General features: G+C 35.1%; 1 protein-coding gene across 12 annotated transcripts in view; it reads right to left on the bottom strand.

Annotated features, from left to right (window-relative positions):
- Positions 1–13,846, bottom strand: part of APC (APC regulator of WNT signaling pathway) — a 93,229-nt gene that overhangs the window by 8,014 nt on the left and 71,369 nt on the right. For 5 of the 12 annotated variants that reach the window (XM_036409719.2, XM_036409717.2, XM_036409722.2 and 2 more), the window contains 7 exons: positions 13,113–13,491; positions 11,290–11,385; positions 9,967–10,020; positions 6,297–6,436; positions 5,670–5,747; positions 5,277–5,393; positions 1,098–1,312 (listed from right to left, as the gene is read on the bottom strand). In XM_036409719.2, coding sequence (XP_036265612.1) covers positions 1,098–1,312; positions 5,277–5,393; positions 5,670–5,747; positions 6,297–6,436; positions 9,967–10,020; positions 11,290–11,385; positions 13,113–13,491 — 1,079 coding nt within the window. The remainder of the gene's footprint in view (positions 1–1,097; positions 1,313–5,276; positions 5,394–5,669; positions 5,748–6,296; positions 6,437–9,966; positions 10,021–11,289; positions 11,386–13,112; positions 13,492–13,846) is intronic. The other 7 variants (XM_036409720.2, XM_036409724.2, XM_036409721.2 and 4 more) reach the window with 3 other exon arrangements.

Below are 13,846 nucleotides of genomic sequence, written 5' to 3'. Positions count from 1 at the left end.
CAATCAATAGATCTTTATGTATTCAAGGAGCATGCATGCTATAAGTACCCTGATTAGGAAACTGACTTTTAGAGCAATTGTTATGTCTCTGGCTAGATTCTGTGATACTGCCACCCCCCTTACAAGTGCTTTCTGGAAACATTATTTCTAAAATTAAAAGAAAGGTTTTCAAAACATTTAAAGATTAACTATAAATATAAGGGTTAAGAATCAACTTTGGGATCTGAGAATCAACTTTGGTTCATTTCTAGACATCTTTATGATACTATAAACTTGTATTACTAATGAGTAAATTAGAAATTAAAAGTTACTTTTTCACCACAACTCTATAAGGATACTTAATGCAGTGTAAGCTGAAGTTAATGACAAAATATTTAGCTTTAGTGGACTTTAAAAGTGATTGGCAAGGATGTACAACAAAGTTTTAAAATGTTCTTCTTTCAGCAGTGCTTACTGAATTTAAAAAGACTTCTTTGCATAGCAGAAAGGGCTATAAGGCTTCTAATTTACACATCAAAAAATTGAAGAAAAGATGTGTATATTCATATGGTCCTTTTACTAAGTGTACTACACGATCTGTTTAAAAACGAGAGAAGAACCATGTTGAATAAAATGAATATGCTGTGAAAAATATTTTTGTTGGCATAATACAGAACCCATGTTCTGAAAATGTGTGCTCTGTATCTGAGGTGCACTCTTAGGTATCATAGGTCTAGTAGTCTGGATGAGTGGCTGTTGGCTAAATAATATGGTTTTGATGTTAAGACACCAATTAAAAAAACATAAATAAATGTATTATCTGGATCATATCTATAGGTTTTGTTTTTTTGTGATTTTAACCTTTTCCTCTATATATGCATTATACCTCTTAGCTATCATTTGTTCATTTCTAGACATCTTTGTGATACTATAAACTTGTATTACTAATGAGTAAATTAGAAATTAAAAGTTACTTCCCCCCCCCCCCCCCCCCAATAAATATAATTTGGCTTAGAACTTGCATAAACACACAAAACAAATGGGTCTTTTTGAGGGATTGAATTCTACACCAATTTAACAGTACACTAATTAAAAGTAATACAAAACTCTGTATTTACCTGTGATCCTCATTTGTTGCTATTAAGCTGGACACATTCCGTAATATCCCACCTCCACTTTCAATAATGGCTAAAGTATTTGTCTGGCTCCGGTAAGTGAGAGTGCCAACCAAAAATGCAAGTGCACCATCTACAGCACATATATCAGCTTTATTCTCAGTGCAATGTGCTGACAAATTCCATAAGGCACTCAATACACTTTTGAGGGTTGATTCCTATTAAGAAACAAATTATGTGTCATCTAAGTAGAATTGGAATTTGTCCCTCATAACTTCTATGTTTACTTCTTTTGAGTAAATTTTTTTTTTTCTTCTTCTCTGCTACTCACCCCTCACTAGTAATTAGGAATTTTCCATTTAGAAAAACTTGCATAAAATAACGAGCGGAAGGAACTTAAGTCACTGGTATCCCACTAATAAAAGCAGAACACAGCATTAAACTAATAACCTTCCTGAAATTTATCCTAAGTGTTTAGACAGTACACACATATCTTAAAAGAGCTTATAATAGCAACAAAATTGATGTGCATGCTGAAAAGATAACATTTATCAGGATAAGAGAAACTACAGAAATTACAAAAAACCTTCTATATATTGATATAGAAAGATATCTAAGAAGTATTATTAAATGAAAAAAAAAAAGCAAGTTGAAGTGCAGTATATACAACATTCTGGTTGGATAAAACACACATACACATATATAAATATGTAGTTGATTCAAAAATAACAATACAAATTATTAAAAAGAAAGCACACTGGGAAAACTCCAATCCTTAAAATTCCCAAAGAAACAAAGTAATTACAAAACAGAAACTCCCTGGTATACAATATCATAGAAAACTCTCAAACTATAATTGCCACAGAAACACTCTGTATATATAATTAAGGACATTTGGTCAAAACCTGCCATGACCCTGATGCTAGTCTTTCTCTTATTACAAATAAATCAAGGAATAAATATGCCTTAGAAATCTACTGCATTATCACAGTTAGAGGTATTCTAGAAGATACAATCATAGCAAACTGATACCTGCCTGAAGGTGCTAACAACTTAGTTTGGGGAAAAAAGATGCAAACCTACTTCCATGAAACGAAGTACTCTAAAGGAAAGATAGTTGCCACCTAAATTTAATCAAATAAAAAACTTCGTGCAAGAAAGCAACTTAGTAGAAGACCTGTACACTCAGGGACAATTTCTTCTGACAGGGAAAATAGAATGAGGAAAGGCTTGGAAATGGGAATCTGCAAGAAAGAACTGAAGAACAGAAGAAAGACAGAGAGGAGATCAAAGTCCATCTTGGGGAATAGTGGGAATTAAGGTTAGAGAGGTCAATGAAGGTCTTGAATGTCACAGCAAACGTTTTTGGCCCAATCTAAGAAATTGCCACTGTATTATTTTTATCGGAACAGTTTTATTTATTTTTATTTTTTTAAAATATTTTTATTGGCCGAAACCGGTTTGGCTCAGCGGTAGAGTGTCGGTCTGCGGACTGAAAGGTCCCAGGTTCGATTCTGATCAACGGCATGTACATTGGTTGCGGGCACATCCTCGGTAGGGGATGTTCAAGAGGCAGCTGGTCGATGTTTCTCTCTCATCGAGGTTTCTAGCTATCTCTCTCCCTTCCTCTCTGTAAAAAATCAATAAAAATATATTTAAAAAAAATATTTTTATTGATTTCAGAAAGGAAGGAAGAGGAAGAGATAGAAACATCAATAATGAAAGAGAATCACTGATAGGCTGCCTCTTGCTTGTACCACAATGGGGATCAAGCCCGCAAATGGGGCATATACCCTGACTGTGAATCAAACCATGACGTCCTGGTTCATAGGTTGATGCTCAACCACTGCACCACACCAGCCAGGCAAGGAATAGTTTTAGATTATACTTATGAGAAGGTAGGCAGGGAAGAAATGCTTTCACCAATTAAGATGTAAGATAAGAACTCAATTTTATAACTGACATAAAGGGGGAACATTCAAAGTATCCTGAGAACAGAAAAAACACACACAAAAAACAGCAAGCGTTTAGAGCGAGCTCTTAAACTTCAACTGGCCAGGGGATAATTGAAGATAGGAAAATAGAAGTTGCTCTCTATCAGACTATTCGTAGAGGGATGAGGATTTTGTTTCAAAGAAGCTTTACAATTAGAATTAGAGGAAATAAGAACAAATGATTAGAGGCTAAATTACAGGTGGCAAAAACAAAGGGAGGGAATTAAAAAAAAAGTGTAATAAAGTATTAAATATAGGTATAGGTAGGAAAAACCCAAGTTAATGTATAAATCTAGATTTTGTTAGAAGAAGAATTAGGAGGGACTAAAGAAGGTATACCAGTAAGAAATGGAGCAAGTCACTCCAGGGTCTTGGCTGTTACAGGAAAAATGGAAACTGCAGGAATTAGAATAATTTTTGAGAAAAAAAAATATAGGGTTTTCTATAGATAGATGAAACATAAAAGGCTTTCTTCTCTATCCAGTCAAGAAGATATAAAAGACGAGTAAGAGACTTACCATCTTTGAGTGAACAGTAACACTTGGGGCACAGATTGCAAGTGAAGGAAAGGTTCTATTGTGCAGAAGAGTGAGAGCCAGCTAAATGGAGTTAAAATGATGCAATATAAGGGAAATATGAAAGGTAGTTCTGATTTTCTTGGTCATTAGTAAATGAAAATGAGGAAATGATGATGACCTGAGAAATGTTCATATTGACTGAATGTAGAAAAGAGGGAACAAACAAATTTTAACCAATATACCATGTGTAATGGTATCTCCCTGTAGTTTTAATTTACAATCTCCCCAATGATTAATGATGTTGAGTATCTTTTCAAGTGCTTAATGGTCAAAGATCATCTTTTCTGCAGCATTAGTACCAGAATTTTTAAAAAAAAAATGTATTTTATTGATTTTTTACAGAAAGGGAGAGAGAGGAATAGAGAGTTAGAAGCATTGATGAGAGAGAATCATCGATCAGCTGCCTCCTGCACACCCCACACTGCGAATGTGCCCGCAACCAATATGCCCTTGACTGGAACTGAACCTGGGACCTTTCAGTCTGCAGGCCGACGCTTTATCCACTAAGCCAAATCAGTTTCGGCAGTTCCAGTGTTCTGCCAACTCAGCAGTGTTTTCTAATAATTTTTTAGTTGGTTTTCCAAGTATAAAATAATATAACTTAGCAAAAATACATAAATAAACAAACAATAAAAAACAAAACTTTTTGCCTTTTCTAAAAAGAAAATTTTAAAGAAAGAAAATGTAGGCTGTGATTCTAGGAGGACTGGATGGGTGAAAAGAAACGTGGATTAGCTAAGAAAACTTGTTTAGTCCTTCTCAAATTTCAAGTTTAATAATAATAATAATAAAAGTTTAGTTTCTGAAACAGATATCCCACCTGGACATATTTCCTTTTACAAACAAATTAATATTTGAGGATATCTCACTCTTGAGTGAGTCTGATCACTTATTGCTAAGCTGACCATGAAAATTTGAAAACTTTGGGGGACTGAGATTTTTTATTTTGTTAACCCTCACCCGAGGATATTTTCCCATTGATTTTGAGAGAGAATGGAAGGGAGAGGGAGAGACAGAGAAACACTGATGTGAGAGAGACACATTGACTGGTTGCCTCCGGCATGTACTCCTACCAGAGCCAGGGAACACATGCCCTTGACCGGAATCGAACTTGACCCTTCAGTCCTTGGGCTGACACTCTATCCACTGAGCCAAACCAGCTTGGGTGGTGGATTAAGACTTTAAGAGAACAGAGACAACACATATACCAGTGATTCTCACTTGGGGGCAATTCTGTCTTTCCTCCCTTCTGGGGAACATTTGGTAATATCTGAAGACATTTTTGACTGTCTAGACTGAGGCGAGGGTGTACTGACATCTATTGAGCAAAGGCTAAGAATATTGCTAAACATCCTAACAAAGCACAGTTCAATTTCCCCAAATAATTATCTGGGCCAACATGTCAATAGTGGTGAGTCTGAGAAAGTCTAACTTACAGTAGGCTACGGTAAAACCTTTTCCATCTTAATACCTCAGGAGCTTGGAGTAGTCTAGATTAAGGACTGGTGAGATAAACAGGTCAAGAATTAGGAAATCTCAGTGTGGGAGAGGGTGACAAAAAATATCTAAGGATGAAATCTGTATTACAATACTAAATGTTTTCAAAGTACCTTTTTAACTTCCAAAGCACATTCCATCAATGCTTTCACACTTCCAACTTCACGCAATGTCTTTTTACTATTTACATCTGCTCTCCAAGACAAATTCCTCAAAACACTTGCAATAACCTGCAAAATGAATCGAGTTTAGAATACTTGTATTAAAATGATTTATACTGTCTGCATTTTTTATTTTTAATGCTAGAAGAGTAGAAATCCATTAAGAAATTCCTCTTAAATGCTAATATGGTGTCAAAAGGAATTCCTATAATTATTTTCCTTTATTCTGATGTTAATATAAATGTAATTTAAACATGATATTAAAAACTGAGCCACAGCTTAAATTAATCTAAGGATATTCACCAGCTGATATCCTAGAAAAACACTTCAAATTCTAAGTAGTACCTGCTGTAAGTCCTCACTTTCAGATTTTAGTTGGGCCACCAGTGCTCTCATGCAGCCCTTCATAGAGCATAGGGTAGCCTGCAAAAATCAGATATGGAATAGAGTCAGTAACAAGGCAATCTGAAGGTGTGCTTCATTTTTTACTACTAAATTTCAAATACAGTTGTAAGAGTTTCTACTTTAATTATAGCTAATATTTTCTCCATAAAAGATTTAGAATCAGATTACATAAATGAAAGACAAATACTCTCCTAATTCTTTGTTATCTGTTCTTCTCTTGGCAAATTAGAAAAATAAAGTGAATAAATGATAAAAAATGAGAAGCAAAGGGTTTTTAAAGTCCTCTCATTTGGATACAACCACTATGTGTGTAACACACTGGTCATGAGGATTTTCAGATTTTTTGTAATTAAATAAATCCACTATTGAGTTCTATCTTTTGCTCTTGTTTAATCATAACACAACCAAATGAATAAGGATGTACAGTGGGATGTGAAGTTCAGGTTTTTATTAGTCAGTGTTTAATGAGGAGAGTGATAAAAAGAAAACCAGTGAAAAGCAGTTTGTTTGAAGTAAACTAACTCATCACACCTGAGATAATTAAGAAATGGATCTTCTAAAACATACCTTGTTGGCTACATCTCCAAAAGTCAAGTTTGTCAAAGCCATTCCAGCATATCGTCTTAATGTAATACTGTAGTGGTCATTAGTAAGCCCATACATTTCACAGTCCACTTGCAACAATTCTGCAATGGCCTGTAGTCCCCCTAATTTAAAAGGGCAAGAGGAAAAAAAGAATAATCTAAAATAAAGCAAACTGGTACCAAGTTTATAATTTAAATATTAGGAAAAAAATCTCAAGAATGAGAATACATGGTTTAAATTTGTCTTTAGAATTACAAGCTACAAAAAATGTTATAGGACTTTTGTGTAATACATTTATAAAGTACAACTGACAACTATTCAATTTTTTGCCAGTTTCTCCACCCTCCAGCTCTTGCCTTACTAAGTGAAATGAGCATTATACTCTATTTACCACACATACCCTATATCTTGTCAAAGATGGAGAAGGCCATTTTTTAACACTAGGTCTTCCTGAATGGAAACAGGTAACTTGTTTTTATTATTAGGACTTTACACTCTTCATTGTTGCATACACTTGCTTAATTACTTTAATACTTTTTACTTGCTGAATAATTAATCCTTAAGAATACTGAAAGTTATCAATGAAACTGTGCATGAAGCAAAGCTTATTTTTTAAATGAAAAATAATTATTTGTTCAAATTGTTACTAAGTTCTATAAAACTACTTTTTTATGTTTTTTAAACAGTTTACTTTTCTTTGATACTCACAGGTGTCAAATACCAACTATACTAGGATTTAGTTATTTTCTTTCCCCTTGATTCCCACCACTGGGTATGCTTAACAATGCCCACAGTGGTCAACAAATAGGAGGGCAAGGAGAAAAATGATGAGAAAGCAAAGGAAAGACATAAAGGCAGGGGTAGTAAAAACAAAACAAACAAAAGGAAAAGCAAAATGGTGAGGGGGTGAACAAAAATAAAAATGTATGGCGGCTATTCAAATATTATTCATCAACAATATTAATCATTGTGGAAATGAGAATATTGTTTTGTCACAGAGAAGTGGATTAAACAAAAAGAAAGGCTGAATATAAACAGACAATTCTTAGATACTGTAAGTCTAAAATGTCAGTTCATTAATCTGAGAGAACCTGTACATTTAGTATTTTGCAAATAACCCGGAAGAGTCAGTATGTAGAGGAATCTGCAAGTTTGCAAATCAAGCAAAGTTGTATCTTGATTCAAGAATTCCAGGCCAGGAGATTTAAGTATAGGAAGATTCACACAAATTTTTATAATTAGCAGAAGTAACAGGTAAGTTTGAATATAAATAAGTGAAAATGAATTAGGTTAAGGAAAATCCAAATCATATTTAGGAAGATTTTCCTCCAACTACCCATAAAAATGGAAAAGTATATATAAGAGTGAACAAAATAGTCACTGTCTATATAGAGCTTATAGATTACAGCAAAGACAGACACCGAACAACTAATTAAGTGTGCTGGACTAAGGGCAAAAGAACAGCTGGACTTAACTTAGACTGAGGAGATTAAGAAAAGGGCTGAGAAAATAATGTTTAAGCTGAGACTTAAATGATGGAGTATCTAAAAAGGTGGAGTAGGAATAACAAAGCATTTTAGACAGATGAAATAGCATGTGCAAGGGTCCCTGGGCCTGAAATATACATCATCAAGGTTACATGAGGCTACATATGGGTAGAAGCCAGAACATGTGAGACTTTATGTATCACACTAAGGACTTCAGGTAAGGGAAGAAAAATTATACATGTGCTCTACAGAGTGGTGGCTGAAGGGTGCAGAACAGATTATGACTGGAAGTTGGGAGACAAGACAAAGTACAGTACTGCAGAATATAAGAGATGATGGTGGTTTGAACTGGGGATGAAAAGAAGAGCAATAATTTGAGATATTTAAGCAGCAGAATTACAGACTCAGTTACTAGCTGAGAAGGACAGAATCATGGATATCTTTCAAGATTCTGGCTTGAGCAACTGGGTTGACTGGAATGCCATTTTCTGAGAAAAGAAACCCTGGAAGAGAGAGAGATCTGGGGATGGAGGAAATAAAAATTTCAGTTGTGGCAGTTGAGTAAGAAATGTCTGTAAAACCTTCTAAGTAAAGATATCAGATGACCAATTTGATAATTTATTTAAAACTCAGGAGAAAGAACTTGGATTAAGATGTAAATTTAAAAACATTGTAATTGAAGTGTAAGACACTGTCTAGGGGGAGAGGAGACAGAAAGAGAGCCTTGGAGAGAGCTCTGAGGAATTCCACATGTGATGCTTGGAAAAAGGAGAGGAGCCAGGAAAAGAACTGCAAGTTCTGGCCCAGGAAATTGACCTTGGGCGGGGATCAGGAGTGGGGGTGTCACTGTTGACCTGAAGACAGTGGCCCTGTGTATTGATGAAATCACCAAAATGTTGAGCATTATAAAGCAGATTCTCAATACCAAAACAAAACACAGTGTGCTTTGTATTATATTAAATCCTGCCCAGTATAGTGATATTTGTGATAAAGATTCCAAAAAGGCACTAAATGAGCAAAGAGCTGAGTACTCTTGTATGGAAAAACTACAAAATCTTAGGATTTGATTCTGAATAAAATAGAAGGATATGGCCAATGTGAACAAAACCATGAAGAATATGGCTGAGAAAAGAACATTCAATAGAATTTAGGATATCAGATAAAAGAGAGAGCCCTTTATGTTTCAGACAAGTAAAAATATGAAAATTCATGATTGTTAGGAAAAAAAAAAGTTTCCCTGAGAAAAAAATGCTAAGATAATGACCATGTCCTTCTATATTTTTCTTAGTGCCTATGTTAGAAAATAGGGCCCATATGAACCAAATAGTACCCAATGTGGTATCTATTATAGGTAATAGAGGACCAACAGCTTCTAGTGACATTCAACAGAATCTTTAATCCAAAAAAGGATAATAGAAGGATGATACAATTTTTAGAGAGAGAAAGAAAGAAAATGTGTGTGTGTGTGTGTATGTGTGTAAATTTGGTTTAGACAGTCACCATTGGCATGAAATGCCTCATTCTAGAATAAGTATTAGGAGCCAAGCATCAATGTTCTATAGATTGATGTTTCATAAAATTTCTTGATCAGAAGAATTACCTAAGTCACTTATTAAATATGATTCCTAGGTTCCCCTTGGAGATTGTTTTACTAAGCTAGGTAGCTACAGGGCCATAGTACCTACATGGCTTGACAAGTAACTAGTGGTCATTATGATCTGGTTTTGGAAACATTAATGCAAATAAACCATTACTTGAAAGTCAGGACTATGTCTTAATCTTTATTTTTACTACCTAACAAAGTTTCTGGGTCAGAGCTAAGAATTAATAAATTAGTAAATATATCACTACTGTTAAGAGTCTAAAACTTGCAGTCTTAATAGGTGCAAACTTCTATGACCCTGATAGCTGCATAATCTTTTTGTATGGAAAATGACAGGCTCAGATGATTGGGTTTAGGAATTTCCCTTCACCTATTGGGGACTTTCCCCCCTCCTTATCCCTTATAGTCAGATATTTGATGCTTTCTTACTCTATTCTCCACAATCCACAAACCTTGATCCTACTTTTGTTCCAGTGCAAATTCAGAGGCTAGGAATGAGAAGGCAATCCTTTGTGCTATGTCCCAGCAGTCACACCCCCAGATGCCCCATCCTGCTCCTCACCTGAAAGCCCCTGCCCTAGCTCCTGTGATGAAATGCCCCGGGTAGCCTTCCTACCTGAAGAAGGAAGAGGAACAAATACTGAGTCTACGATTTACTTTGAAATTCAGATGATTAATGTGTCAGTCCCAATCTACAGTCCATTGGAACACAGGGACATTTATAGAAAAATCTTGGCATTAGCTTAAGCTTGGATTAATTTTTCTGTTTATTATTTTTTATCCCCTTCCCATTACTATTATTTTAAAAAAAACAAAAACACATTCAAACATAAAACTTTCACAAATGTCAAGACTGTACTGAGGTGGGAGAACCCCTAAAATTATACTCAGTTCCACAGGAGGCTGAGGGAGGTGGTGGGGGAAGGAGAGACTCAGGTGGGCCAACTGCTAGGGCCTGTGGGAAGAAAAGCATGGCTGGAGAACAGGCCCGAAGTCAGAAGCACATAGCCTCCAGAGGTAATGACTCTGAAAGAGACAACACTCATTTTGGCTGTTCAGATTCTCTGTTTAAGCCTCATGACTTTGTCACTTTTAAGATAAATGATGAATGATAATGATGAGGGTGACAGGAAAACAAAGTGGGGGCTGGAATGCAATGTAACATAAACAGCACAAAAAGCCAGGGCACAGCTACACTAAGATGGGAACCCAGTATACGGTCTTGCTTGTGGCACCACTAGAGAGATCCAGTTCACATGAGATGGCTCAGCAAGATGCAATTTATAAATATCACCTGTGCAAAATGAACCTAGAAATCAAAGAAAAACCGTTACATGAAAAAATGGGGTGCACAAATGCAGGTGTGATTAGTGTGTGTGATAACACATACCTAAAAATGTGTAATCCTTCCAAAATTAACAGAATGTTTCTGATTTAAATTAAAGCATAATGCTTTTCCATAATAATCAGTTCCAAAGATACCATGCTGCTTATCGTGAAAATCCAGTCAAGGACTGATAACTACAAAGGTAGATGAGTATCTTCTGGTGTCCATCAGAAGTGACTCAGTTTAGGAACAATGAAGGAGCTCCACATTTCAAAATAATTCAAATGACCCTCCCTGCCAGCTGTCACATAGAGTCTACCTTGGTAATTGGGGCAAGAAGTGGCCTATTTAGTAATTTTTGCTGTCTATAACTGAGATCTTGAAAATCCTAGTTTGGGGTAGCAGCCTCTATTATAGAACCTTTTCTCCTCTGGAAATCAGACTCTCATTTGCTACAAGGAGGAAGCAGCTGGTAATATAAGTTATGGCCTTATATTCAATTTCAACAATGATGAAATCTTTATTTTTCTATGGCATTAAGAAACATTTCTGTCTTACCAAGTTCATTCATTGCATGTCTATGTTCTTCATCAAATGAAAGTTTCATTAGAACACACACAGCAGGACAGATCTGATGTTCAACAGGAGCTGGCACTAAAAAATAAAATTGACATAAACCATAATGCTTTGTTTTCTCAAAAGAAATGATGCTTATTATACTTGAAAATTACACAGGGCTCACTAACATATCCCTAATGCATAGTTTAATGGTTCAACAAACATTTGCTGAGTAGAAAATAAATATTATAAACATGGAAAAGAAAATATGAGTAAAAGGCTTTTCTTGGTTCCATAAAAATGTTTCCTATTCAACTACCCTTGACCAAGTCTGTTAGAAAAATGTTTACTATTCAACTGCTCTTGCAGGTTTTTGCTATAACTAAAGTAATTTAAAATTATGTTTATTATATGAAAGAATAAAAACATTTTGGTATAAAATTGTTTAATTTTATTTGTAATTTCTAAATAAACTATTGTCATGAGTGTGGGTTAGAAGCACACCATCGTGTATAATGTAGTAAAGAAATCTAGTATAAATCTAGTAGAGAAAGTTTACTTACTATATTGACAGATACTAGGTAAATAAAAATTTAAAGAAAAGGCATCCAAGAAAATGTACCTCCACATTTAATATTATACACAAGATTTCAAAACTTGTTACCTAAAATAAAATTTAAAAGCAAGTCTATTTTCAGAAGCAATAATAATTCATTCTATTTAAATTTTTTTGAGGTTCTCAAGAGTCAAAATGCTAGTCATTAATTGTGAGCAAAGAAAACAATTTAGAAAGTCAATGTTCTCCCAGTAAAGTATCTTATTAGTTCTCATGCCTAGGACAAATATTTATAAAGGACTATTTCTTTTGTGTGTTTTTTATTCTTGAAATTTTTAATATTTTAAATAAATTTACCTAAACTAAAAATAAAATTTGCTAAAGCTTCACAGGTCACATTTTTACCACCATTCCCTGGATCCTGCTTCTCAAATCAATAGGTTAATATGACAGTCCTTTGTGGTGTGCATGTGTGTGTATTTTCTTATCAGGTGAAAGGAAAAATCTTACCTAACATACTTACTAATTTTGGTTCTTTCTATAGGAATGAGTTATGTGCCCCATGTTCCCTGTGTCTGAGGGACAGGGGCTGGTGGCCAGGGGTCTCTCATGAGGAAAGAGCTGGGTGGCTGATCACCCCCAGCAATAGGGACCCATTGCCTGGAGCAGGATGGTACAGTAGGAAGCACACTGAGTGAGAATCAGGAAATCTGGCTCCGCTTACGAACTGTGAGGCCAGAGGCAAATCTATTAGCTTTTCTGAGTCTCAGTTTCTTCATCTATAAAATGGAGATAATACCTTCCCTTCCTACTTCACCAGGTTATTGTGACGATCAAATAACAACAGATATAACAGCTCTGTATCTACTGAGTATAGAGTGAAATGCAAATGTACAAGATAATGGGTTGGTCACTAATTGCTGAAAAAACTTATGTAAAGTTTCTTTTTTGAACATCTATAAAATAAAAGAGATGTGCAATATAATTGCTCAGATTCTTTCTAGATCTATTATGCTATAACTCTGTATGTCTCTCTTGATTTCCTGTTCTTTTTCTTTGCTGCATAACATTTTCCTTTGCTACATTTTTCTTAATTTTAGACTTAAAACAGACTTAAGCTTTAAACTATGTTAGTAGCATAGATGGCTAATATGCATTTCACCTTCCTATTCATAAAGACAGCATACAAACTAAAAAAGTTTTCGTTTTAAAAACGTTTTCATTTGTTTTGTAACATGCACTGTGATGTACACTATAAGGTACATACTTGGATTTTTGTCCTGGTCCATGCCTTGTTCGTGGGCTTCCTGCCACTCCCAACAGGTTTCACAGTAAGCGCGTATCTGTTCCAAAAGATGAAGGACTCGGATTTCACGCCTGCCTCTCTTGTCATCAGGCTGTGAGTGAATGATGTTGTGGAGTGCTGCACTGGCCCTGGCCCGAGCCTCTTTACTGCCCCGGGAATTTCCCAACAACACAGAGTCTTTGTCATTGCCATGTAAAAGCTGGATGAGGAGAGGAAGACATCCAGACTGTCGCATGGATATACAGCTGTCTTGGGAGCTAGACATAGCTAGCAAAGTTCGTGACATATCATCCTTATCATGAGTACCAAGCATTGACAACAATGAATACACCATTTCCACCTGTGGGCCAAATGAGTTTAGAAACAAAATTATGACTATAATATCCAAAAGCCAACACCAATGAAGTGATGAATGGGATATTTATTGTAATTCATTATAAAACAAAATCAAAAACCTCTTTCCATGATGAAGTAATGAATGTTATTTCAAAATTTATATAATCATCACCAATTTGTTTATATGAGTAAATAATAGTAGTGGTAGTATACAGCAGTGTTTTTCAACCTTTTTTGGGCAAAGGCACACTTGTTTCATGAAAAAAATCACGAGGCACACCACCATTAGAAAATGTTAAAAAATTTAACTCTGTGCCTATATTGACTATATATAAAGTAATTCTCTTGAATAGGAATCA

The sequence above is a fragment of the Pipistrellus kuhlii genome, unplaced genomic scaffold (genome assembly GCF_014108245.1).
Source record: "Pipistrellus kuhlii isolate mPipKuh1 unplaced genomic scaffold, mPipKuh1.p scaffold_m20_p_4, whole genome shotgun sequence".
NCBI lineage: Eukaryota > Metazoa > Chordata > Mammalia > Chiroptera > Vespertilionidae > Pipistrellus > Pipistrellus kuhlii.
The sequence above is the reverse complement of the archived record's forward strand: the minus strand, read 5'-3'. Positions and strand labels throughout refer to the sequence as shown.